Consider the following 25,443-nt stretch of genomic DNA (forward strand, 5'->3'; position numbering starts at 1 on the left):
CCACTGTTTCTGGGTGCTGTTACTGACAGCTTCCCCTGAGATTCCCCCAAGTGACACGGAAGACACATGCAGGGCCTGGGGATACTTTACTGGGGACAGGCTCCTGTCACAGGCGAGGGCTCTGAGGGGGAGGGAGACCCACTCCACTCTTCGCTCGTCCGTGTTCCTGGGGCTTTGCTGGTAGCGATGGGCTGCGCTTCACTTCTTGATTTTTTCGGTCACAGTTTTGGTCGTGCTGGGGGCCCCAGCCGGCGAGGCCTTGGCGGCTGCGGCCGCTCTGGCCCCCTTCCCTGCCTGAACAGTGCTTTGCTGGCTCCTGGAAGCCGGAAGGCATGGTTTCTTGGTGGCAGAGGAGGCTTGTGGCAAGGAGACGGGCTCCGGGGATGTCTCCTTCCCTTGCCTGGGAGTGACGGAAGGGCTGCTGTTCCCGGCCATGGGCGCCCCTGGCAGCAGTGGGAGGTCGGTGAGGGTGGGCCGCATCTCCACCCTCAGTAGGTGCTCCAGCAGGGCTGTCTGCTGCCTGTGCTCCCGGTGCCTGCTCGTCTCCTGCTCCAGCTCCTTGAGGAAGCCTGTGAGGGGCCAGGACGGTGGGTGGTGGATGGAGCCCCGGGCTTAGCAGGAACAGACTCTCCCCTACCATCCCTAATGAGGAGGAGCCTAAGATGGGGTGGGGAAGATGAGTCACCTGCATGCCCAGACTGGTCTGGCCCTGGGACCACGTCCCCAGACACCACCGCTGTCTTAGCTTCTCCCAGATCCCACAGGGCAGGCAGGGGTGTGCTCTGGGGAGGCTGCAAGCCTTGGAAAGCAGGGTCACCTCGCTCTGAGCAGAACGGGCCTCTCAGCTCTGGGAACTCCTCGTCCTCATTGCTTGAGGCTTGATCCTCCTCGTCCGAGGTCCAGCGCTCTGCCACAGGCTGCCCGTCTAGGTCCAGGAGCAGTGGCAGGGCTTCTGTCACCAGCCTCCTGCAGGGCAGAAAGAACAGAGGCTACCACCCAGGAGGGCATGCCTGCGCGTGGAGCCTGGGAGGATGCACAGACACAAGCCACAGCAGCCACGCCAGGAGGGGAGGTGTTCTCGAGCTGGAAGATAGGCCTGTGGTCAGGCCAGCCAGCTGAGGGCAGGCCCCAAGTGGAGTTATGGGGGGTGGGAAGGCCAAAGGGGCCCAACTCGAGCTGGAGTGAGGGTGGAGAAGGTGCCAGGGATGCCCCCCTCCAGGTTTGCAGGCCGTCACCCCTCTCTTCCCACCTTCACTTCCTCCTCACCTGTAGCTCTCCTGGTTGGTGCAGCTGTTTCCAGTCAGGTTGAGGATGAGAAGGCTCTCGGGGAATTCATCTGCACACAGCAAAGAGAGGAATAATGAGGTTCTCACACCCACCTTCCTGTCTAAAGCCACTGCCTCTTTGCACAGCCCCCCAGAGCCCCGGAGGATGTGCCGATAATGCAGGCACGGGGAGGGAGAGCAGAGAGGAGGGAGGGCACCACCGGGACTTATTCCATGAGCCAGGGCAAGGACGTTCCTACCCAGCTTCAGTATTTCTATCAGGTTCTCAGAAAGGTCCAGAAACTGGAGGTGTGGGAGGTCGCGGAGGTTTTCCACCTGCCTGATTCGGTTTCCTGCCAGAGACAGGAAGCTGTAGGGGAGGCAGGGGGAGAGACAGCTGAATCACAGAACAGCTGAAGCGGGGGACGGGGGCACCAGGCGTCCGGGGCCCCGTGGCTAGGCAGCCGGATGATAAGTGGGGACGCATGGCCTTCTGGGGTGAGGGAAGCAGAGCTAGGCTTGCAGGGTCCTTGGCTGACCAGCAGCTGGGCTTGGGGAGATCTGAGCCAGTTCTTCGGGGTATTACCAGGTTCCTCCCCTTCATCCTCCCTCTTCTTCCCTCCCCCCACCCTGCCTGAGACCTGGCACCACGTACCGTAAGGAGGGGACGCAGGCCAGGTTCTCAATTCGCTCGATCTTATTCTGCAGGAAGAAACCGAGTTGGGGAAACCAAGCTGAGGTCAGCTGAATGGGGGGCCTTTTAAAGGGACAAAGCCCCAAGACCAAGTCTACTCTTGAGGCTGGAGATGTGGCGCTTTGGGAATGATCATCCCACTTCTTGAACTGGTTGTCACTACCTTGGGATGATTTGTTTTCTCCAGGTGGATGGTTGAGGGCATAAACTTGGGGCTGGGCTAAATTTGATTTAAGTACCCTGATCACCCCACAACCAAAGAGTGACCTGGACATCAGAGAAGGAAACCAAGGGGAAACGGGGAAAGGGAAAAGGCTTTGGTGGTGGATTACACACATGGAGGGGACAGTGTACCTATACTACTTTGGTCTGTCAAGTTTCTGTGGGGGAAGGTTAAGGGATCTGGGTATATTCAACCTGAGGGAGGCTGGAGATCAACCACCCACCCACCCCCACTAAAAAGCCTTCAAGGTTCTGAAGGATGCTGAGGAATCTCGTGGTTCCTTCTTCCTTTTTTTCAAAACAGGAAATGGACTTGAGCTATATAATGTGAGAGATTCAGGGCAGACATCAAGAAGGACTTCTAGAACAAGAGAATTGTCTGACAAAAAAACAGTGACTCAAGAGCATGGTCAGCATGTCTTTTGGGTGGATTGGTCTTTCAATTCAAGATAATTCCTGATTCATCTGGAAACAGTTTCTATGAAGGTCTGCCTGCCTGAACACCAGTAAATGGGCAAGATGACCTGGTTGGCTCCTTTCAGATTAGACAGACATGGCCCACAGGGGATGCAGTCCTGTCCACAGGGAGGAGTAAGGGCAGGAGGCAGGAAGTTACCCCTTGCAGATAGAGGCTGTGAAGATTCTGGAAGCCCTCTAGGTTCCTGATAGTGGTAATTCCCTCCCGGTCCAGGCGGACAGTCTGCAGTTCAGCAAGCGTGTGGAACCTGGGCAAACGGTCAGCAGGGTTGGCTAACAAGGCCACTTCTGTGGTCTCTTAGGAGGAAGACGGAGGGGAGGGTGTTTCAAGGAGGGGGTGGATGGCTCAGTGATTGCTCAGATGTCAGGGACACCTGCTTGACTCATGAGGCGGGGTCTAGATCGGGGAACCTGGGTTGACTTGGAGACCTGGGTATCTGCCAGTAGCACTGGGAGGGATAAGAGTGAGAGGTGAGTAAGGGTCCTTGGACTGGGAAACTGGGTGATGGCAGCTTACGGTTCCTGCAGAGGCAGGGGAAGACTTCCTCCAGCCAGCTTGGGCTGGGACAGAGAGGGGACAATCTCTGCAGGAAGATCCTTCCTCACCTCCCTTCTGAGTGGTCCACGGAGGGAAGATCACTTGTTCCACCCACCCATTCATTAATCCCCAAACATTTAGTAAGTGCCTATCAGAGACAAATGAAAGAGTCCCTGCCCATCACTACTAGGGAAGCTGGCCAAACATCTATGACAAGTGGATGACAGAGGCATGTGCAAGGGACTAAGGGAGACCATGGATTATACACTGCATTCAGACTGGGGTGTTCAGGGAATGCTTCCTGGAGGAGGTGACATATGAGTAGGCGTTAGCCAGGAAGGTGAGGGGGGATGAGGAGAAGGCATTTCAAGCAGAAGGTATAGTATGTGCGAATCCAGACTTCCTTGAACTTTAATGTGCCCATGAATCCCTTAGGGGGTCTTGTTAAAGTTCAGATTCTGATTCAGTAGGTGGGCCTGAGACTCTTCATTTCTAACAAGCTCCTAGGTGATGCAGATGCTTCCCACTCGTCCCAGCACCACTCTGAGTAGTAAGGTGCTAAGATGTGAGAACACGGGGTCTTAGAGAAATCACACACTTATGGAGAGTGGCAAGAAATAAGGCTGAAAAGGCAGCAGAGGTCAACTCAGGCTAAGGTGTTTGGATTTTATTCTGGAGGTACCAGGGAGTCAGGTTCTATCAGATTTGTCATTTAAAAGGATCACTTTGGCAACAGTATAAGGTGCCTGGACTGGGGGTAGAGAGACTAATTAGGAGTTTGTTGAGAGGTGATGACTTATTTAAGACCCTGACTTAAAGCAATTGAGTGGGCATGGTGAAAAAGAAATAGAATGATTTTTAAGGAGGGAGAATAAGTTGGACATTGCCACTGACTGAATGTGTGGAGTTAAGTAAAGAGGGGGACAAAGAAAGGTAAGTTGACAGATCAGTAGAGCTCAGGGGACTGGTCATCCTGTGTGTTTCAATATTCCAGCACCCCTTTCCTCTCCCATGCACTCACATCTTCTCTGACAGGTCCTCATCCTCAGGGAAGGCCAAGTTCCGCTTCGTGATAAGGGCTTCAGTAATGCACACACCGCCTTCCTCTGGACTCTGGGCAGGCTTATCTGTGAAAAGAAGAGTCCAATTGTTACATTTCCTGATTCTTGGAGGCCTGACTCTACTGTTAGTCAATTGTTCTACCCAACATCCCACCTCCCTACTCACCTCCAGGCATGATCTAAAAGCTGCTGGCTTGGGGAGGGATTTGAACGAAGAGGAGCAGAGCAGCTTGGACAGCCCCTGGGAATGGAGGAATGGAGCCCCAGGATGGTATGAGGATAGAGAAGCTCAGAGAATTGGGGGACAAAGGAAAGGCGTTGATTCAGAGCAAATTGTTGGGGTGGCATAGAAGACGAAAGTAAATCGAAGTGGAGGGTCTGGAGTTTGAGGGGTGTATAGGGGCTTTACTGGCCGCCTACAGGGGGCTTGTAGGTAGATGGTGGCGCGTGCGGATGGCAAGAGCGGTTGGAGGAGTCTAGCGTCGTTGCTAGGAGACTGGACGCCAGATGGGTCATCCGGGAGGGCGGGCTCGCCGGTGCCGGGCTCGGCGCATTCGTGTTGCTGCTCCAGCCGGCAGCTCCGCCCTCCGCTTCCGGCCCTGGGACTACCCACAATCCTTAGCTCCTTCCGTCTCGCTAGGCTCCGGGCCATTCTTCCGGTGGCGATGGCTGCGGCCGTGGCTGGGATGCTGCGAGGGGGTCTCCTGCCCCAGGCGGGTAAGGAGCGGCCCACGTCTTCTCGGCGCGTTCCGGCCGATGCTCTCTACTCGTCTCCCTCCTCTACTACTAATCCCGTCCCGAAATCTCTGATCCCAGACACCTCCTGATGACCCCTGACCCCAGCTAGATCGCCGGCCTCCTTCCCCCATCTAATTTCCTGTGAGTCCAGACTCTAGTAATAACGACAACACAGCAAAAACGTCAGCGACAACCATAGTATTTATTCTCGACGCCCCAGTCCCCCTGCCTTGTTTGGGGTTTCTCTAGCCCACCACCCAGCTCTTTCTGCCTCCAGAGATTCCTTAAGGTCTCAGCCTAAATGTCATCTCAGGCCTTCCCTCGCCACCCTCCGCAAAGGTTTCCCCTGTTAAATCTGTATCTCTCACCCTGTTTACTGACCCCTTCGCCTTATCACAATCTAATTTAGCATTTCTTTATTTGTTGTTTTCTCTATTAGACTATAAACTCCATAATGTCAGAACCCATGTTCATTCAGCATAGCCAGCATGTGGCATGGTGCCTGACAGTAATAGGCAGGCTATAGATATTTGTTTAATGAATGATTTTGAGTACGTAATATAGGTCAGGCACAGTGATAAATACTTTACATGTATTATTTCATTTAAACCTTAAAGCGTCCTTTGAAGAAAGCGTTATCTTCCCCTCTTTACAGATTAAGAAACTCAAGTTTAGACCAATTGAGTGACTGGTCAAGGTCACAGCTAGTAAGTGGCAGGAGAGAGATTAAAATCTGGTTCCATGTGTGTCAATTATATCTCAATAAAACTGCAAAAATTTTTGAAAAATCTTGTTCCATCTGATCTAACTTAACAGTTAGGTTTTGTGGCCACTGGCAAGAAAACCTCTCACTTAAGCAAATCTCCATGCTCTCTGACCGTTAGAGCCACCTTCTGGCTGCATCTTTCTCTGAGATCCCATTCCGGCCTTGGGAAGGGCTGAAAGTGGGAAGCTCTAGCTTGGGTCCTTTTGTTGAGCGTGAAGCGGTTACCTTGGCTTAGGGCTTTCGAGTGGCTCCCTTGTCTTCTGAGGGGTGCTCTCCAGCAATGCCTGTAAACAAGAAGCATAGAGAGGAGGGAGACTTGTTTGGGGGAGCTGCGAGGACAGTATAACTTTTCCCTCTTGCTTCAAATCATGGGGGAAGGAGCAATGCGTAGGGCAGTGGTTCTCAAACTGTAGCCAGCATCAGCGTCACCTGCAGGGCTTGTTAACACTGTTTTCTGGGCTCCGCTCCAGAACTACTGACTCAGTAGATCTAGGACGGGGCCCGAGAACTTGATTTTCTAACAAGTTCCTGGGTGATGCTGACGTTGGGTTGGGGAGGGGTGGTGGTGGTGCACACTTTGAGAACCACTGGCTTGTAGCAGGGGTTGGCAAAGTATGGCAGGGCTAGTCACCATCTTTCCTACATAGTTGTATTGGAACACAGCTACATCTGTTTGTTTACATATTGTCTATGGTTACTTCCATCATACAGTGGCAGAGCTGAGTAGTAGCGATAGGCCATATGGCTCTCAAACTTAAAATTTTTATTTGGTCATTTAAGAAAACATTTGCCCAGCTCTCTCCTCCTTTTTAAAATGTATTCAAAATACTTTCTCCTTTGTTCTCATTTTTTCCTTATCTCTGCATAAAGAGCTGGAGAAATGGGCACCTCCAAGGATCAAGCACCTGAGCTAAGGTCACCAATTAAAGAGAAGAGAAGGTTCGGGGATTCAGGCTTTCTAGCAGAGTTCCTTGTCCCACTCAGTGCTGAGGCTAGCTCTGTGAACTCTGGTTGTCTGTGCCTAGGGGGTGGGTTTTGTCCATCTGGTGCAGACTAAGAGGCTGCTTCTCACCATATGGCCGTTTCTTCTCCCAGGCCAGCTGCCCATCCGCCAGCTTGTCCGCTATGGCTCCAAGGCTGTTACCCGTCACCGTCGTGTGATGCACTTTGAACGGCAGAAGCTGATGGCTGTGACTGAGTATATCCCCCCCAAACCTGCTGTCAACCCCAGATGCCTGCCGCCCCCTCCCAGGCCCCCCCAGGAGGTAAGAAACAGGCTGGGCATGTCGCCTGGTGGTGGGATGGTGGATTAAAGTGATCTTGTTTCTGTGGCCATAATGAAGTAGCACTCCAGGACATGGTCATCCACATCATTACTTCCCCACTTTGACCCTGTAGTCCAGATACTTTCAAATGAAATCTGCACTTGATTCTGCATCGGCCTTTTGGGCTCTGTGGTTTGGACAGGGTTCCTGGATTTCCTTCATTCTTGTCTCCAAAAATGTGTGTGTGAAAGCTATCCACACAGGCGGAGGTAGGAGAGAACATCGCTCCCGTCTTGAAGCTTCCATGTTTTCTTAGAGGAACAACACGAGGTTTTTTGTCCTTGAAAAAGACCAGTGGAGAACTGGTAACTTCATGGTGGTTCTCAGCTCCACAAGTTCTCAACTTTGAGAAACACTGTCTTGAGAAAACGAAGTCTTGTCCTGTAAAAATACCTCAATTTTGAATTAACATTGCAAAAGAGTGATCTTGTATTTATAATTGGTAAAATAGTTCAGCATGAGTACAGTGTCAGGGATAATTAAATGATTTTGACAGTATTATTATCAAAATAATGTTTGCTGGATCAGACTGCTGTCCAGTTCAAGGGGACTGAGCATTCTCAGGTTTTAAAAACACTACTCTAGGGAATTTCCTGGCAGTCCAGTGGTTAAGACTCCGTGTTTTCACTGCCCAAGGCCCGGGTTCAATCCCTGGTTAGGAAACTAAGATCCCACAAGCCACACGATGCAGCCAAAAGAATAATAACAAAAACTTAAAAATATATATTTATTTACTTATTTAGGCTGCACCTTGTCTTTGTTGTGGCACATGGGATCTTCCTTGCAGCCTGTGGGCTTCTTTAGTTGTGGCATGTGGACCTTTTAGTTGCAGCATGCATGCCGGATCTGGTTCCCTGACCAGGGATCAAACCCAGGCCCCCGGCATTGGGAGCACAGAGTCTTACCCACTGGACCACCAGGGAAGTCCCAATAATAAAATTTTTTTAAATTAAAAAAACAAAAACACTGCTGTAAAGCCTGTGGTTATCAAATGGAAATGAAAGGATGGAGTGGGAGATAGAACATGTCTCAGAGTCAGGGGCCCAGCTCTCCTGCCTGTACCCTGATCTTCATTAGGGCATCACTGGAAGCTCCAGCACCTGTCCCTGAGGGAGTAAGGGTTGTAAGGAGACGGGGCATTTTACATCCCCTTGGTCCTCCTTTTCTGACTGCAGGAGACAGGCCTTGTCCGGCTCCTCCGTCGGGAGATAGCAGCAGTTTTCCGAGACAACCGAATGATAGCTGTCTGCCAGAACGTGGCTCTGAGTGCGGAGGACAAGCTTCTCATGCGGCACCGGCTGCGGAGGCACAAGATCCTGATGAAGGTCTTCCCCAACCAGGTAGAGAACGGCTCCCTGGCGTGGGTTGCCGTATTCCCCTCCCTCACCCCCATCTCAAACCCCAGCATCTCTCCCAAGATGTGGCACTCCTGACTCCTCCCTGCCACGGCAGCCCTCTAGTCCGGGGCCTAATCTGTGATTAGGGTTTGAGGAGACCCTCGGCTTGAGCCCTCAGCCTGGTGTGGCCTGTGACCAAGGTGGGTGACTCCTTCTCCTACTTGACCCCAGTAAGCCCTTCTTTCTTGCTGTTCCAGATCCTAAAGTCCTTCCTGGAAGATTCCAAGTACCCAAATTTGCTGCCCCTTTTTGTGGGGCACAACCTGCTGCTGGTCAGTGAAGAGCCCAAGGTCAAGGAGATGGTGCGAATCTTGAAGAGTGTGCCTTTCCTGCCGCTGTTGGGTGAGCAAGCTCCCCTGCCAGTTGGGGGTGAGGGTGAAGGGGAGTGGGTGCTAGAGCAGCCTGCTGCCATCTGCAAGGCTTGTGTGGGTAAAACTGCGGACATGCTTGGAGGAGACACCCTCTCGCGATGGCGCCTGCGTCGGTAGCACCATTTGATGAGGGCTGCTTGTGTGTGTCACTCCGCGGAGGGGACGTTCAGACACCTTGAGTCTAGCAAGGGGGTAGTGGGTATTGAAACCCACAAAGACAAAGATACTTAAAACAAATAGCCCAAGTGAAGGGTGCTGAGGGGTAGTGAGCAATGTTTCCTAGACTCCTCTGGCGCCGAGAGTCCCTGGAGGTGCTTCTTTCAGAGAGTACTGATTTCACAGGTCTGTGTTGGGGGGCAGGAATCTGTGTTTATTATACAGACTCTCCCCACCCCGCCCCCCCGCCCCAAACACACACTCCATGGTTCTTCAAGGAAGTTTAGGAAACTGACTTAGTGGGGGTTGGACCAGGTAGATGTATTATGTAAGGGATTCTAGGGAAGAGTTAGGAAGGAAGGGAGAGGATTGATCTGAAACAGTGGGAGTGGGGCGGGGCACAAGTGGGAACCAGATATTGGGGAAGGCTGGGAGGTAGAAAAGGGCAATGGAGAGCAAATTCCTAGGGTTGGACCATTATTTTTGGAGAAGAAAAGCAGTTGTGGGAGCCTCGCTGATCCTGTGTTCTTCCAGGTGGCTGCGTTGATGACATCATCCTCAGCAGGCAGGGCTTCATCAACTACTCCAAGCTCCCCAGCCTGGCCCTGGTGCAGGGGGAGCTGGTAGGAGGACTTACCCTCCTCACGGCCCAGACCCACTCCCTGCTTCAGCACCAGCCCCTCCGGCTGACTGCCCTGCTGGATCAGTACGTCAGACAGCAACACGAGGAGGACCCTGTCGTGCCAGCCAGTGGGCAGCCGGATCCTCCCGACGCTGTTCCGGACTCGTAGCCAGCCTCTTGTACCCAGCCCGCCCATAAATACACTCTGCCCCGTTGGCTATCAGAGAGATGGGGAACTTGGGGTGAGGAGTGGCGTTTGTTACCTGGCTTTCACTGACAAAGATCTCTTCCAGTACATGGCAACCCAGAGATGCAGAGGGATCCCATTTCAGAACGGAGGTGGCTCGTAATCACTGTCTTTGTCCCTAGTTTTCCCAACTTGGGACCTGATTGCAGCGGTCTCTTTCCATTCTCCAGGTCCAAGGCGGAGAAGCCTTTGGTTTCTGTGTTCACTGCCCTTGCTGCACGTGCCTCCCAGCCTATCCCCTCGTGGCTCCAATGTGCCAGAATAGCGCAACTGAGTAATTGATTGTGCTGAGAGTGGCATCTGTTGAGAGCCTACTATGCCAGGCTCCCTTTCCATGTGCTAGATCCTGTATTCCTCACATGTCATCCCCATTTCACAGAGAGGAAGACTAAGGGGAGGAGAAGTTAAATAGCCCGCCCACGGTCATGCAGTTGGCAAGAGTCAGCACAGGGACTGAGCCAGGCTCTTCCTACTCTGAAGATGCTGCCCTGGTTTTCTACACTAAAGCTTTTTCATTAGGGTCCCAAGTGTGCTTGGGTGTTAATTCTGCACCCTCAGGGTGTGCCATGTCGTGGAAAAGTTGGGAGCACTGCTTTATGATAAAGTGAAATGCATTTTACTTACTGTGTTTTGCTGTTGACAAGCTTATCCTCCCTGTAGACTTATTCCCAAGGTCATCTCTGACTCACTTCTCTTCCTAGAAAATCCTTCCTCTTCCCATGTCCAAGCCTGTTACCTCCCTGTACTTGCTCCCACAAATGGCATTGCTTAAGTGCTTGTCCTTTTGAAGGCAGCTGCCCACTTTGTCCAGTATCTGTCCAGTAATCAGGTGGTTCAAAACAAAAGAGCTGGGACTTCCCTGGTGGCGCAGTGGTTAAGAATCCGCCTGCCAATGCAGGGGACACGGGTTTGAGCCCTGGTCCGGGAAGATCCCACATGCTGTGGAGCGACTAAGCCCGTGCACCACAACTACTGAGCGTGCACTCTAGAGCCTGTGCCACAACTACTGAGCCCACGTGCTGCAACTACTGAAGCCCGCGCACCTAGAGCCCGTGCTCCGCAACAAAAGGAGCCACCGCAATGAGAAGGCCGTGCACCGCAATGAAGAGTAGCCCCCGCTCGCGGAAACTAGAGAAAGCCCGCGTACAGCAACGAAGATCCAACGCAGCCAAAAATAAAATAAATTTATTTTAAAAAAAAAAAAGGAGCTGAGGGAAAGCCAGGATTCTGTTTTAATAAGGGGGTCTGGGGGCTCTTGAGTAGGAGGCCTCATCCAAGTCTCAGGGAACTGGAGGTTTTTAATGGAGAGGGGGTGTATGACAAGAAGCCTGCCCTTGTCCTTGGTTGGAGCGCATTCCGGGTGGACGCGGGCGATGCGGGGAGTTAGTTGGTCATTGCTCTAGGAGCAGTGCCACAGCTTCCTTAGTCCTGGGCAGACACTGCTCGGGCAGTGATGGTCTGCAGCAGCTTTTCCTTCCCTGGTTCCGGACCAGCTCTCCACAGTGCCCAGCTCTGTGCCTTTCGCCCAGGGATGCTCAATCAATAGGAACTGAATTAAAAGGCCCCTGAGGCTCCTGCATGCCAGAGCTGGTCTGGCCAGTGGTGCCCAGTGCTCTCCCTGACTCCCAGAACCCTGCCAGGTGCTAACAACGCCCTCCTGGGGTGGCAGGGACTGCTGAGGTTCTGAATGGAACAGAGAGCAGGCATCTCCTGAGAGATGTGTAAGCCAGGGCCCATGGGACGGCTGGTTGGGGAAGTGGCCTATGTCATATTGGGAATCAAAGAAGAACCTCGAATTGCATCCTTCGCCTGCTGGCGTTGCCTGAAACCACAGCATTAAACCCACTTCTTTCCAGAAAGTGGCTGCACTGCACTTAAAGCTGTCAGTCCAGTTCATATTCATTTGAATGAATTCTAGACCTTTCTCAAGAGGTAATTTTTAATTAGAATTGAGCAACTGCACACAGTACTCCGGCAGAAGGGCAAAGGTATTCAGAAAGGGAGGCCAAGGGTACTAGAGTTGGCTCCAGCTAGCTTTTTAACAGCCAGGTAGTTACCGCCCCAGACCTGCCCACCATCCAAAGACTCGGTAGGCTGGGGGGTGGGGGGTGTCTTACTACATAGGTGCTTCCGGCCCCCATGGGTCCTGACCTGGTGGGGCATCACCCCCAGTGACAGCCTCACTGTGGCCCTCTTGAACTATGCCCTGCTGACTGCCTTTGGCACTGTCAGCTGTGGTTCCATGGGTCACCCCTCCCTTTCTGTCAACCTGAAAGCTTTGCTGGCTCCAAATTCCACAATCTATTTTCAGATGTAAAACTGAGAGGCAGGGGTTAATAAGGAAATGGCCTTGGGTACTAATTGGGGTCAAGGCCATGCTAGTGTGAGCAAATTCTTTACCAGCACTAGCTTGGGGCCAGCAGCTCCCTAGTCCTCTGTGATCTATCTGGAACTGTGCCCACTGGGGACTCTGCTCTCACTCCCAAGCTTTCTGGGTGCTGGGGAGTCGGCTCAGCCCTGAGTCCTCCGGGGAGCAGGGGGGCAGAGCTGAGCGGCTGCCCAGAGTTTGGCTGGAGGAGGGGCCGGGGGAGGGGGAGGTGAGGAGATCCGGCTAGAGGGGAGGCTCCGACGTCTCCTTCCTTCCTGGTTCCTGCTGCAGCTGCCGCCACTGCTCAGCTCCGTAAGCAGGGAGCTGGCGGCTCGGAGACGGTGACAGAGGCGGAGCGGTGCGCGGGCCAAGGAGCACTGGTGTCCATGGACCCTGGGGTAAGGGGGCCGCGCTGGCATCAGCTGACATTCCCCAAGAAGGGGACATTCACCTGAAGCTGGTGGGTCTGCTCTTCCAGAGATGAGGGCGGGAATGGAGGTGGAAAGGGGGCACCCACCTGGCTCACCTCGACCTGCACCCTCTACTAACAGAGCCTCCCCTCCACCCGCAAGCAGTGAGGGGCCAGGATCCCACGGAGCCAGGAAAAGGGCACAGAGACACCCAAAACACTGGAGAGTTTGTTAACTTTCAATGGCTGAACGTAGGAGTTTTCCCCCCAGGTCAGCCTCTGGTAGCATGGGCCCCTCTGCCCTGACCTCCTGGCCACCCACACCCCACCACGTCCCTGTCCCCTCCTGGCCTCAGCTCCACCGGAAGATCTGGGCTGCTTCCCCAGCTTCAGGCCAACCTTGCCCCTCCAGTCCCCTCCCCCATCTCACACACACCGAGCCTCATGCATTATGGATCTCCCCGTGGAGCCAGGATGGCCAGGGCTGGTGCCAAGGGCGCCTGTGGGCACTGCTGCGGGGCCTGTGCGGTCCTTGGCATGTGTCTCCAGTGGCTCGTCCCCCGCTCTCTCCAGGTGGATGGTACTTCTTAGGAGCCCCAGGGATGGGGATGAAAGAAATGAGGCTTGGGGGACGGGGGGACAGAGGGTCCGAAGTGGGCATCCTAGGGGGGCGATTGATGGGAGGCACAGGGAAAAATGTGGGCTGTCTCAGGCCTCAGTTTCCTCAGGCAGAAAAATGGGAGCCCAGGAACTAGAGGATATGGAGGCCAATTGGTGGGGAGCTGGGGTCAAGAGGTTGGGGGGCTCTGTAAAGGGATGATGGCAGAGGAGTCTCCGTGCCGTGGTGCTGGGCTCAGGGATCCTGGCGGAAGAGGAGCTGGGTTGAGATCTCACATGTCTAGTCTCTGGATTCCTCTGTCCTATTTTGGGGCCTCTTCCTTCACTCCCCTGCCTCACCTCTGATTACCCCCAGGGAATCCTCCAGAGAAAGCATGGGGTGTTTCCTGGAGCCGGGGAACGTGTGAGTGCCTAAGGTGGGGCAGGGCTGACTTTTCGAGGTTTTCTTTTGGCACCGGCCTGCCTGCTGCGCGCTCCACCTCTCTGGGCAGCGGGCGCTGAGACCTGCCCAGAGTGGGGTGGGGACAGGCTTGGGAGAGGTGTGGCAGGTGAGCGGAAGATGTGCTCGGGGGCTCTCATCCCAGAGGGTGCAAGAGGGGCTGGAGGTGGGGAAGGTGATAGCCGAGTCTGTGCTAACAGGGTCTCTCTCTGCTTCAAGGGCCCCCTCAGGACAAGGTGACATCTTTCCCCTTCCACTCTTCTCTACGTCCTCAGCAGGGAGTGGCCACTCCCTTCCCCATGGACTTCCAAGAGCGGGACCCTCCCTCCCTGGCTGAGAGCACAGAGTCCGCCAAGCCCAGCACTGCCCAGCAGGTCTGAGGGTGGGGAGTAGGCAGTGGGCGCGCCAAGCTTGGCCCACAGGGGAAAAAGGCAGAGGTGGTCGCTTCACCGGCCGCTCCCCAACTCTGTCCTGGACTGCAGGCCTCCGAGCTGTGGGAGGTAGTGGAGGAGCCTCGGGGCCGGCTGGGGGCAGAGGGTATCATGCCCGAGAGGCAGGAAGGCCACCTGCTCAAGAAGAGGAAGTGGCCTCTGAAGGGCTGGCACAAGGTAAGGAGGCAGGGCAAGGGGAGGGGCCGGATGGGGACGCCGGACGGGGGATGTGTGGGGTTGCCGGGGGGTACAGTCTGTTTGTGTGTCAGAAGAAACTTCTGTATGGTTGCTCTCTCCCCACATCCTTTCCTCTCTGCCCCCCGGGCCCTGTCCCTTCTGGGCAACGTCACAGAGATACTTTGTGCTTGAGGATGGGATCCTTCACTACGCAACGACTCGGCAAGATGTGAGTTAGGGCCTCGGCTGGGGGATGAGGGAGGACTTTGGCCCCAGAGTGCCCTGCGCGGGCAGGGGGCTTCTGGAATCCCCCAGAGCAGGGTCTGAATCCCAGGGACACCAATTATTGGGTGTGGGGTCTTGGGCAGGTTACTTCCCTGGGCCTCAGCTCCTCACTTCTACGGTGGAGAGAGTGCAGCCACCCATTTATAGAGTCTTTGTCTTGGTGAGGGCTCTCAGGACAGTGCCGGGCATAAAATAAGTACCCAAGACATGGGAGCTTTATCATCGTCGTCCTTGTCCTCTGCTCTTGCAGGAACAAGGAACTAAAGGCCTGGACACCCAGGCTCTCTCCAAGAAGGTGCTCCTTTCTCAGCCTTGCAGATTCCTGAGGGTGGGAAAAGTTTTCCTCACTCTGTGACTGCCTAGAGCTCAGATTGTGACTTGACATAGCGGGGTGTCCTGTGCGCAGGAGGACGACTGACAAGTCCTGCTGATACTGTGACTTGGGCATGAGGGTGAACCTGCTGCCTGGCCCTTGAGCCTAGCGTGACCTCAGTGATGGTGGCCCTGGTGGCCTAAAACCAGTCCCCCTTTCCCCCTCCGATCTCTCCACCCCAGATCACCAAGGGGAAGCTCCATGGCTCCATTGATGTCCGACTGTCGGTCATGTCCATCAACAAAAAGGCCCAGCGCATTGACCTTGACACTGAAGACAACATCTACCACCTCAAGGTGACATCCCTGGGAGCCAGGTGGTGGCTTGGTCCCCAGCCTGTCAGAGGCACTGGGGCACGCAGGAGAGAGGGACAGGGGCCGAGGGTCTGTCTGAGTTTGACCAGAAGGCAGTTCCTACCATGTACAATAGCCAATGGCAAACTGGCCCTGTTGGCTGTTGTGTGAACAGGAACAGAGCTGAAGGCTTGGAGACCTGCAGACGCTGTTTCTGCCTCCCCGCAAGGGACCTTTGCACAAGCTGTGTGCTATAGGGAGAGACCCTGCCTGCCTGCGGACCCGAGCCCCAACTTCTTGCCTCTAGAAAGCAATCCTTCCTTTCATGCATCCCTCCCCTTCTCCATCACCTCTGCAGATCAAATCACAGGACCTGTTCCAGAGCTGGGTGGCTCAGCTGCGTGCCCACCGCCTGGCCCAGCACCTGGATGTGCCCCGAAGCCTGCTGCCCAGCACCACTCACCGGAAGGTAAGATGGGCCCTGGGGCAGCGACAGATGATGTGGGGATTCAGGGTGAGACTCAGGGAGGCAGGCACCTTGCTGACCCTTGACTCACCCCACAGGTTCCTGGTGCCCAGCTTCCGGCAGCGGGTAGTGCCTCGGCTCTGCCAGGGGTTGGACCTCGGGAGAAGGTGTCTTCCTGGCTGAGGGACAGTGATGGGTTAGACCGCTGTTCTCATGGTGAGGGGCCCCTGGCACTGCGCCTCCGTGGGAAGGGCCCATGCTATTGCATCTAGGTGGCATCAGCAGTCACAAGGAGGAGAAAATGTTACCTCCATCCCTGCCTCTGGGAGACCCAGTCTGATGGGGGAGACAGCCTCCGTCTCTAGGCTGATCAGGTCTCCTAGGGCCCTGCCCTGGGGAGCCTCAGGCTTACAGAGAATGATGGGGCTCATGCTCTAGGCATATAGACAGACCCGGACACAGGGCCAGGACTCATGAAAAAGAAGATCCAGAATGCCAACGCAGGGAGGGGTCCTGAGGAGTAGTGCCAGGGAAGGGGTGTGCACTAGAACCGGATTCCTGGAGTTGCAGGCTGCGATGCTGGCCTGGGAGAGGGAAATGCAAACCAAGGGGGGAGAGCGAGAGTGGGAGCCCCCTGGCCTGTGTGGAGGTGGCCGAGGTAAGGTGTGGTCTGGAAACAGAGTGCAGATTGGGGTGTGGGCGCTTCCGTGAGACCAGACCAAAGGGTGGGAGCTGGGAACTGCTTTGGGCTCGTGAGTGGGGGAGGGCAGCCAGTGTCGGCATTTCCGTGGCTGCCGGTGAAGTCTTTGGAGGAGGAAGGGAAGCTAATGGACAGACTCTGGGGGGCCTGGCCAGTGTTGGGAGAGGGACTTCCTCATTCATCCTTCCCGCAGAGCTCTCTGAGTGTCAGGGGAAGCTCCAGGAACTCCACAGACTCCTCCAGAGCCTGGAGTCCCTGCCCCGGATCCCCTCAGCCCCTGTTATCCCCACACACCAGGTAAGGTCCAGGGGAGGAGGCAGGGGCCCGCCCAGGGCTATCTCCGCTCTTGCTGTCTTCATCTCCATCACTTCCCCGGACAGGTCCCCAGTCCCCCTTATATGCTGCGGTTTCCTGGAGAGCCACCATCTCCCCGTTGCCCCTCCCCACCGTGTCCAGACCGCCTCAGGGTTGTCTTTCTGCCCCTTTGGAGCGACCCCTTCCTCCTGTGCCCAGGCGGCTGCCAGGCTGTCGGTCTTCTGCCTCCGGGATGCTGGTGTCTCTGCGTCCTCCTTCATGACCGTCTACCTCTCTCCCGGCTTTGGTGGTCTTCCCCACCCTGAGACTGAAACTCCCTCACCTCGACTTGCCAGGCCTCGGTGACGACCGAGAGACCCAAGAAGGGGAAGCGGACCAGCCGCATATGGTGCACACAGAGCTTTGCCAAGGATGACACCATCGGGCGGGTGAGGTGGGGTGTGGACCCCGAGATGCTGGGTGGGAGGCTCTGAAGGAGGCTGCACCCTTCAACCCCTCCCCTTCGCCTACAGGTGGGTCGTCTCCACGGCTCTGTTCCCAACCTATCTCGCTACCTGGAGTCCCGGGACCCCTCGGGCCCCCGCGGGCTGCCACCCCCAGACTATGCCCACGTGCAGCGCAGTTTCTGGGCCCTAGCTCAGAAGGGTGAGTGCGTGCCCTGGGGGTGGCTGGGGGCAGGCGGGGAGAGGGAGAGGGAGAGGAAGGGAGTCTGATGGCCAGCTTGCCCCCACAGTGCACAGCTCGCTCAGCAGTGTCCTGGCCGCCCTCACCACTGAACGGGACCGACTGAGGGACCTGCACCAGGGTTCGGATCCGTCCAGGCTGGGGGTGAGGCTGGGGGCAGGGTGGTCAGTGGGAGGAGTGGGCCCGAGCCCCGAGGACTGCAGGCCTGGGGGTGGTCCCGGACCTGGGCCGGGAAGGGAGGTTGGAGGAGGCAGGCTGTGCCCGGCAGGCTGGGGAGGGCTTCACCCGCCCCGTCCCGGCACCTGTGCCCTCACCCTCTCCCTGCAGGTCTCTGAGGCCGCAGCCGGCCCGAGGCGCCTCCACTCGCTGTCCGTGTCCTCCGACACCACTGCAGACTCCTTCAGCTCCCTCAACCCCGAGGAGGTGGGAGCCGGGGTGGGCTGTGGGGACCATTCCTCTGGGCCTTCTTTCTCAGCAGAAGTGAAGGCGTGGTTGGCGTTCAGACCTGAAACTCCAGCCCCTTTCACGGAACACGGGCAGCAGCCACATCTGGGTCATTTCTTAACAGCGTGCAGAGTGCTTTTGTTTTTAAGTCAGAGTCCCGTGAGGCAGTGATTCTTACCCTCAAGTTCACAGATGAGGAAACTGAGACTCAGAGGATCTAGTTGATGGGCCCAGGCTCCCGTACTACATGGGTTTGAATCTGGCTCCACTGTATGCTGGCTTCATGACCCAGAGCCTCAGTGTCCTAATCTGCAAAGTGGGGGTAATAATTGCACCTCCCTGGTAGGGTGAGTGTTGGGATTGATGGAGTTGATACACGCAAAGGGCTTGGAGCCAGGCTCAGAGTCAGTGCCCAGGCAGTTATCATGCAACCCGTGTCTCCTCACTTCCAGGCCGGGATCTTTCCACCAGGCCTTCGTACCCCACTACACTCGCTCCCCTCCGCATCTTCTCCTGCTCAGCAGGTCTCAGACTCAGATAGTAAAAGTCCCCAGTCACACTTCCCTCACAAGGGAGCTGTCAGGCCAGGGGAGCCCTGCCTGACTCTCCCGGCTGGGCCTTGGGCCTGACACCTGTCCCGCTCCCACAGCAAGAAGCTCTGTACATGAAGGGGCGAGAGCTGACCCCTCAGCTGTCCCAGAGCAGCGTCCTTTCCCTCGCTGATTCCCACACAGAGTTCTTTGATGCCTGTGAGGTTCTCCTCTCTGCCAGCTCTTCTGAGAATGAGGTGAGGGAGCGGGGAAGCTGGTAGTGAGAGAGGAGGGACCCTGGGAATAGAGGGGTGCGGTCCCGGGAGACTGGAATCTGTGGATTCCCAAGTCCTTTCTAACCATCTCGGCCACTTCTCTGGGAACACGTCCAGATCTGCTGGGTTTGTGCGGCCCTGCTTAGAAATCTCTGCTGGAGACCCTTCTTCCAGTTTGATGTGCTCCATCCCCATGGGTTCTACTGAAACTGCTGTCTCAGCTGCACCCCGTCATCTTTCTGTGACCTCGTTTCAGCCTTAGCACTCCCTTGACGCTCACCCTCCTGACCCTGAATCCCAGTAATCCCCAGCTTCCCTTCCCTCAGTGTCCCGCCAAGCTCCTGAGCTGTCTCCCTGCTAGTTGTAAGGCCAGGCCCTCTCCCTCCCAAGGTGGCAGGGCACGCCGTGATTCCAGGCCTCCCAGGGCAGTGTCTTAGGGCTCAGACCCTCCCAAATATATTCTCTTCCCCTTCCCACCAAAGGGCTAGCTGGGCAGATTCTTGCCAGGCCCTGGGCACTGTCCAGCTGCCTGGGGGAGGCCTAGTCTGCCCAGCCTGTCATCTGTCCCTGGCCCAGGGCTCAGAGGAGGAGGAGTCGTGCACCAGTGAAGTCACCACCAGCCTGTCCGAGGAGGTGCTCGACCTCAGGGGAGCTGAGCGCTGTCAGAAAGGTGCCAGCCAGACGGGCAGGAGGGAGGGCAGGAGGTGGGCACAGCAACGGGGTTCGTCCAGGCCCAGGCCCCTTGGGAAGTAGTGCCTTGTAGTACTGGTGGGCTAATGGCTTCGGGTGCTGACTCCAGGGGTGACCCTGGGGGTGAGTAAGGCTAAGCTGTGACTGTGCTCCAGGGGTGGCCCTGGGGGCGGGGCAGGCTCAGCCTGGGGCTAGTCTCCAATCTGGGCTTCTGCGAAGGCTCGCGTGGGCCTGATAGGCAGAAGGGCCCGCTTTTTAGCAGTGTGGCTTTGTACGTGTTGTCTTCCTTCTTGGAGCCTGTTTCCTCATCTATAAAATGGGCTGAATAATTTTATTTGCTTTATTTTATTTTTTATTTTTTTTGCGGTACGCGGGCCTCTCACTGTTGTGGCCTCTCCCTTTGCGGAGCACAGGCTCCGGACGCGCAGGCTCAGCGGCCATGGCCCACGGGCCCAGCCGCTCCGCGGCATGTGGGATCTTCCCGGACCGGGGCACGAACCCGCATCCCCTGCATCGGCAGGCAGACTCTCAACCACTGCGCCACCAGGGAAGCCCTGGGCTGAATAATTTTGACATTGGTTTCTGTGCTCATGAAACGGAGCAGAAGCCAAGGGTGAGAGTCAGGAAGGGCTTCTGGGGTGCAGGGTTTCTGTTTCCAACAGTGGGAACTGTCCTCTGGTTCTTAACTCTGCTGCTCACCTAAATCCCCAGGAGCTCATCAAGAATGAACCACTCCCCACCACCCCCCAAAAAAAAGAATTAGCCCCCAGCCGCCTGCCCCATAGTGAGTCGAGCCTGGGGCCTGGGAGCGAGCAGACCTGGGAGCACCTCAGGAGCTCGGGAGGCCGTGGGCCTGCATGCGAGGTGCCCAAGGCAGAGTGACAGGTAGGTTGGCCCCCGGATTGTGTTCCAGGAGGAGCCGTGGGACCACCCCGCCGCCGATGCCTACCTGCGGCCAGTGGGCCCGGGGCCGATGTGAGCCTGTGGAACATCCTGTGGAACAACATCGGCAAGGACCTGTCCAAGGTGTCGATGCCCGTGCAGCTCAACGAGCCACTCAGCACCCTGCAGCGGCTCTGCGAGGAGCTGGAGTACAGCAGCCTTCTGGACCAGGCCAGCCAAACCACCGACCCCTGCGAGCGCATGGTGGGTCCGCCCAGCCCCCGCCCAGGCTGCCGCCACCTCCCAGGATCCGGTCTGCCGGGCCCACCCCGGGCCCCCGTCCTGGCTCATGGTAGGGTGGTGGTGGGGCGGCATCTCCTCTGATCCCCCGGCGCCCCGCCCCCTGCAGGTGTACATCGCAGCCTTCGCAGTGTCAGCCTACTCTTCCACATACCACCGGGCGGGCTGCAAGCCCTTCAACCCTGTCCTGGGGGAGACCTACGAGTGCGAGCGGCCCGACCGAGGTTTCCGCTTCATCAGTGAGCAGGTGAGGCCCTGGAAGAAGTGGGCTGGTTGGGGCAGCCATGTGGCCAAGGCCGGGGAACACCCGGGCTTCAAGGGGCCAGGGCGTGGGCGAGAACACCCGACAGTCGGGCCGTCAAGGGAGGAGCTCCCCACTCCTTGGGGAGAGGGACTTCAAACAAGGAGTTACTGTACCATGTTCTAGAGCTGGGATTCTGGAAGCTCATAGGAGCTTATTCAGCTCTATCGGTTGCTTGGTTTTTAAATCCTGAAGGCCACGGGTAGTCACGGGAGAGTTTTAAGCAGTAGAGTGACATGCTTAGAATTGCAATTTGTAGGGAACACTCAGGCAGTGGTGGGCGCCAGGGGATGGGGAGAGGCAAGGAGGGCAGGCTGTGGGATCCCTGAGTTCAAGGTTCCAGATGGGGAGCTGTTCTCATGAGGGCAAGGCCGAGTTTTTCCAAGGGTGTGTTGTGGAGATTGCAGGGTGATAATCGGCTTTGGGGGAGAAGATGATTAGGGAAGAGGGTCCTCGTGGGAGGGCTGGCTTTCAGGCAGGCCATGGGTGGAGGCCCCACCTGTCACTGCTAGAGGACTTGGGCAGGATCTCTGGAGGGCACCATGCACAGGGTCGGCAAGGAGGGCCCTAGAGGGGAGGGAGGGAGAAGGGAGAACATAGGGGCCTCGTGGGAAAGGAGAGGGAGATGGAATTTGGGTGGTGGCCAAGGACACCTAGACAAGAGACCTGGAACTAACTGGTCTTCTGGTTCCCAGGGGAACTGGGGATGGGGGTGAGGGATGTTGGGGGCCTGGGGTCAGGAGCAGACCCCAGGGTCCTCAGGAGCAGCCTCTAGAAGACTTCCTTGCTCATCAAGGTCTCCCACCACCCCCCCATCTCGGCGTGCCATGCGGAGTCTGAGAACTTCATATTCTGGCAAGGTAAAGGGTGGGGCTGGGGGTGAAGCGCAGATGGGGGAGGGGCTGGAACACTCTCTGGTCTTATCTCTGCAGTCGTTCTCCTTCCCCCACCCAACTCCAGACATGAAGTGGAAGAACAAGTTCTGGGGCAAATCCCTGGAGATTGTGCCTGTGGGGATGGTCAATGTGAGCCTGCCCAGGTGAGTGTAGGCACAGGCCCAGCCTACAGGCCATCCTCCCCGGGCTGGGATGGGGACGTGGGAGGGACAGGAGAGAGAGGCCTGGTCTGAAGCGGCTCAGGGTGGGGCAGTGTCTGTACATTTATACCTGGGTTAACAGCAGTTGTCAGTAAAGAAAGGTGAACAGTCTTAGAGATGGAAGGGCTCGTCAGGGTCACCTGATCAAGTGGCTTTTGCACTTTTTGACCATGACTCACAGTAAGGAATGCATTTGAGACGTCAAGTCAGTGCACAGTAACCCATTCACACACACACACACACACACACACACACACACACACACACGCACACAAGCCTAAAGTGATTCTAAAGTGATTTCAGGACTGCTCACAAACCACATTTGAAGCACCCTCATCTAGCCATGTTACAGGTGGGGAACTGCAACCAGAGGCCAGTGCAGGGGTGGGGAAGACCCTGGACTTCAGGGTCAGAAGTCCTGGGCGGGAGTCTTGGTTCTGCTGCTTAATTAGACAAGCGGCAGAAAGACTTGACGCCCCAGAGCCTTGAGTCTGCTCGTCTATAAAATAAGAGTAATAAGTAATATTCGACAGAAGTGGGGAGTAAACAGGCTGATATATGTGAACAGACATATATCCCAAGGACATAGACCCGTCTATGTTTTTACCCCTGTGACTTAGGCCCTTTGGAGCTTTCTCAACAGCTGGAGATGTGTTAGTTGAATACTTGCTGTGAAGGCTGCTTTCCTTTATAAATATGTCGTCCTTCAGGGAAGGACCATGAGCTGGAACCAGGACCCCAGGGTTCCTTTCCCAGACCCGCATGACCTGCTCTGATGAGACAGGCATTCCCCGGCTCAGGGTGGCACTTGTTCCCCAGGGCCGGCCAGCTGCCCCCCGCCATGCTCTGTCTCTCTCAGGTTTGGGGACCACTTTGAGTGGAACAAGGTGACGTCCTGCATTCACAACATCCTGAGTGGCCAGCGCTGGATTGAGCACTACGGGGAGGTGCTCATCCGGAACACGCAGGACAGCTCCTGCCACTGCAAGATCACCTTCTGCAAGGTGGGTGGCCTCCCTGCCCCACCTGTCCGTCCCAGCAGCTCGCCCCGGGGAAGAGGAGGGGACACCTCCCTAAGCCCTCTGTCCCACCCCCACCCCAGGCCAAGTACTGGAGCTCCAACGTCCATGAGGTGCAGGGTGCCGTGTTTAGCCGAAGCGGCCGCGTCCTCCACCGACTCTTCGGGAAGTGGCCCGAGGGCCTGTACCGGGGACCCCCGCCGGGCGGTCAGTGCATCTGGAAACCCAGTAAGTGGGGCGCTTGGGGCGGGCTGGGCAGAGGTGAGGGCAGCTGTGCACAGCCCACCTGCCCCAGCCCCCTGCCTTCCCCCTAGACTCAATGCCCCCAAACTATGAGCGCAACTTCGGCTTCACTCAGTTTGCTTTGGAGCTGAATGAGCTGACGGCAGAGCTGAAGCGGTCCCTGCCTTCCACAGACACGCGGCTCCGGCCAGACCAGAGGTCAGTGCCAGGCGGGTGCCGCTCCAGAAGCTCCGGGCTCCTCCCTCCCCACATGGGTTTCCACGCAGACCTGGGACTATGTCCTTCCTTCCTTGAGTTGCCTCGGGGAGATGGGACCCGTTTGGGGGCAGAACTGGGCAGGCACAGCGGCCTTGGATTTGGGGGCCTCTGAGAGTGGGCAGTTCCGCTGACTGCCGTCTGGTTGCTCAGGTACCTGGAGGAGGGGAACATACAGGCCGCCGAGGCCCAGAAGAGAAGGATCGAGCAGCTTCAGCGAGACAGGCGCAAAGTCATGGAGGAGAACAACATTGTCCACCAGGCTCGCTTCTTCAGGTGCCTCTGCCCCCCTCTCCAGGTCTCTCTGCAGCCCAGGCCCCCTCCTCCTCCCCACTAGCCCCTTCCTGCTTTGAGCGGCGCCGGCAGCGTAAGGCAGCGTCTCGGGACCCCGGCCTCAGTGCTGGGTGTTCACCCCTCTTCTTCCACGGCCCCCTTCCCCCCAGGCGGCAGACAGACAGCAGCGGGAAGGAGTGGTGGGTGACTAACAACACATACTGGCGGCTGCGGGCCGAGCCGGGCTACGGGAACCTGGACGGGGCCGTGCTCTGGTAGCCCAGGCCCCAGGGGCAGGAGGCCCCGGTCCCCCCTCCTGCCCCCACCCCGCCACGGACACATGGGCGAGGCCAGGCTCTCCCACTCACTGCCCTGGAGACCAAAGGGGAAGCCCTGGCTCTGGCCCTCTCCCCTCTGCCGGCCAGAGGGGCTGCATCTCAGCCCATCACCCACCCCTTGTTTGGGGTGGGAAGCAGTATTCGTGCTTCCCCAGTCTTGTTGCCCCAGACAACCAGCATGTAAGACCCTCCTTGCTCTGTCAACCCCTTCCTTACCCCCTGGGGTACTTGGGGGAGACTCCAGGCCCTCCAGGATCTGTTCCCCATTTCAGTGCCTTCCTAGGACACAGGGGACCCCTCGACGTTCCCCAGGATTCCCATGCCCAGGACTCGGGCCCCAGCTGTGAGGTTGGAGTGAGTGAAGGAGAGGGGATGGCCTTTTCTCCCACCCCCGTCCCTCCCATGCCCCAACTCCAGCATCTTCTCCCCCTGCCCTGGCCCAGAGGGGCTCCCTTTGCTTGGCCCTGGCAATTCCTCCTATCCTCCTGGATCCCCTTCTCCCAAACTGCAAAACGCCTGCAGCTCCTTCGTCCCTGGTCCTCAAGTGGTTTCCTTCAGTCTCAGCTCAGTGGATCCCCCAGAGCAGACAGGGCAGGAAGGGCGCCTGGCCTCTGACCCACCCGGAGTGAGCGAGCACTCATGAGAGTGTTGGTTTGTGTAGAAGAGTGTGTGCGTGTGCCTGTGTACTGCTTGCGGGCGAGCAGGATTCCTCGTGTAGGCCGGATGTCCCCTGCGGGGGGTCCGCCACCATTGCTGCTCATTTTACCAGTCTGCCTCTGATTAAGGTGAATTGCTATGACATTCCAAACTCCAGTAAAGACTGTCCCAAACTTTGGCCTGTGACCATTCATTGAAAAACACGTGCGCTCAAGCCCAGTGAAGGCCCATAGCTCCCCACTCACCTGGGCTAAAGACCCAATGTCATCTCGCTCCCTGAATCCTCACCTCCCGTCAATTCTGCCTCAGTGTCTCTCTGACCCCTTCTCGTGATTGCACCTAGCTTAGGCTGGGCTCTTATCAACTTTCACCTGGACTATTGCAGTATCCTTGGAGCCTCCAGTCACTTCCATTCTAATGCTGGCTTTCAGGGTGATATTTTATTTTATTTTATTTTTTGGTACGCGGGCCTCTCACTGTTGTGGCCTCTCCTGTTGCGGAGCACAGGCTCCGGACATGCAGGCTCAGCGGCCATGGCTCACGGGCCCAGCCGCTCCGCAGCATGTGGGATCTTCCCGGACCGGGGCACGAACCCGCGTCCCCCGCATCGGCAGGCGGACTCTCAACCACTGCGCCCCCAGGGAAGCCCCCATGGTGATATTTTAAAAGAGAAATATGGTACCTCGTACCTGCTTCAGATACA

General features: G+C 56.7%; 3 protein-coding genes across 20 annotated transcripts; 2 read left to right on the forward strand and 1 right to left on the reverse strand.

The window, feature by feature from the left end:
• Positions 1-75: 75 nt before the first annotated feature.
• On the reverse strand, positions 76-4,904 carry LRRC46 (leucine rich repeat containing 46). Of its 6 annotated transcripts, XM_073797595.1 has the most exons (9): positions 4,678-4,902; positions 4,424-4,498; positions 4,218-4,323; positions 2,798-2,906; positions 1,921-1,967; positions 1,526-1,635; positions 1,267-1,336; positions 686-966; positions 76-569 (listed from the first exon to the last, which is right to left on the reverse strand). In XM_073797595.1, exons 2-9 carry the CDS (start codon positions 4,431-4,433, stop codon positions 199-201), a joined length of 1,104 nt encoding a protein of 367 aa, XP_073653696.1. In that variant the 5' UTR covers positions 4,434-4,498; positions 4,678-4,902; the 3' UTR covers positions 76-198. The 6 variants fall into 6 exon arrangements, with proteins under 6 accessions (XP_073653696.1, XP_073653695.1, XP_033702909.1 ...); XM_073797594.1 differs by having other exon boundaries at positions 4,424-4,902; XM_033847018.2 differs by having other exon boundaries at positions 818-966; positions 4,424-4,901.
• On the forward strand, positions 4,898-10,498 carry MRPL10 (mitochondrial ribosomal protein L10). Of its 2 annotated transcripts, none has more exons than XM_004311532.4 (5): positions 4,898-4,974; positions 6,857-7,026; positions 8,262-8,426; positions 8,681-8,825; positions 9,545-10,498. In XM_004311532.4, the coding sequence occupies exons 1-5, from the start codon at positions 4,923-4,925 to the stop codon at positions 9,799-9,801; spliced, it is 789 nt and encodes a 262-aa protein (XP_004311580.4). In that variant the 5' UTR covers positions 4,898-4,922; the 3' UTR covers positions 9,802-10,498. The 2 variants fall into 2 exon arrangements, with proteins under 2 accessions (XP_004311580.4, XP_073653698.1); XM_073797597.1 differs by lacking the exon at positions 4,898-4,974 and adding an exon at positions 4,981-5,136.
• A 2,002-nt stretch (positions 10,499-12,500) lies between these two features.
• OSBPL7 (oxysterol binding protein like 7) lies at positions 12,501-24,918 on the forward strand. 12 transcript variants are annotated; one of them, XM_073797590.1, is made up of 24 exons: positions 12,544-12,645; positions 13,630-13,677; positions 13,933-14,087; positions 14,196-14,321; positions 14,497-14,550; positions 15,162-15,275; positions 15,631-15,741; positions 15,837-15,954; positions 16,632-16,735; positions 17,089-17,181; positions 17,266-17,398; positions 17,487-17,581; positions 17,765-17,860; positions 18,531-18,668; positions 19,263-19,356; positions 20,290-20,522; positions 20,668-20,805; positions 21,656-21,719; positions 21,820-21,898; positions 22,815-22,959; positions 23,058-23,202; positions 23,289-23,415; positions 23,626-23,748; positions 23,916-24,918. In XM_073797590.1, exons 3-24 carry the CDS (start codon positions 14,013-14,015, stop codon positions 24,022-24,024), a joined length of 2,514 nt encoding a protein of 837 aa, XP_073653691.1. In that variant the 5' UTR covers positions 12,544-12,645; positions 13,630-13,677; positions 13,933-14,012; the 3' UTR covers positions 24,025-24,918. The 12 variants fall into 12 exon arrangements, 10 of the variants coding, with proteins under 10 accessions (XP_073653690.1, XP_073653687.1, XP_073653689.1 ...); XM_073797589.1 differs by lacking the exon at positions 13,630-13,677 and having other exon boundaries at positions 12,501-12,645; XM_073797586.1 differs by having other exon boundaries at positions 12,522-13,822.
• Positions 24,919-25,443: the final 525 nt, after the last annotated feature.

Source organism: Tursiops truncatus, chromosome 20 (genome assembly GCF_011762595.2).
Source record: "Tursiops truncatus isolate mTurTru1 chromosome 20, mTurTru1.mat.Y, whole genome shotgun sequence".
Lineage (NCBI taxonomy): Eukaryota > Metazoa > Chordata > Mammalia > Artiodactyla > Delphinidae > Tursiops > Tursiops truncatus.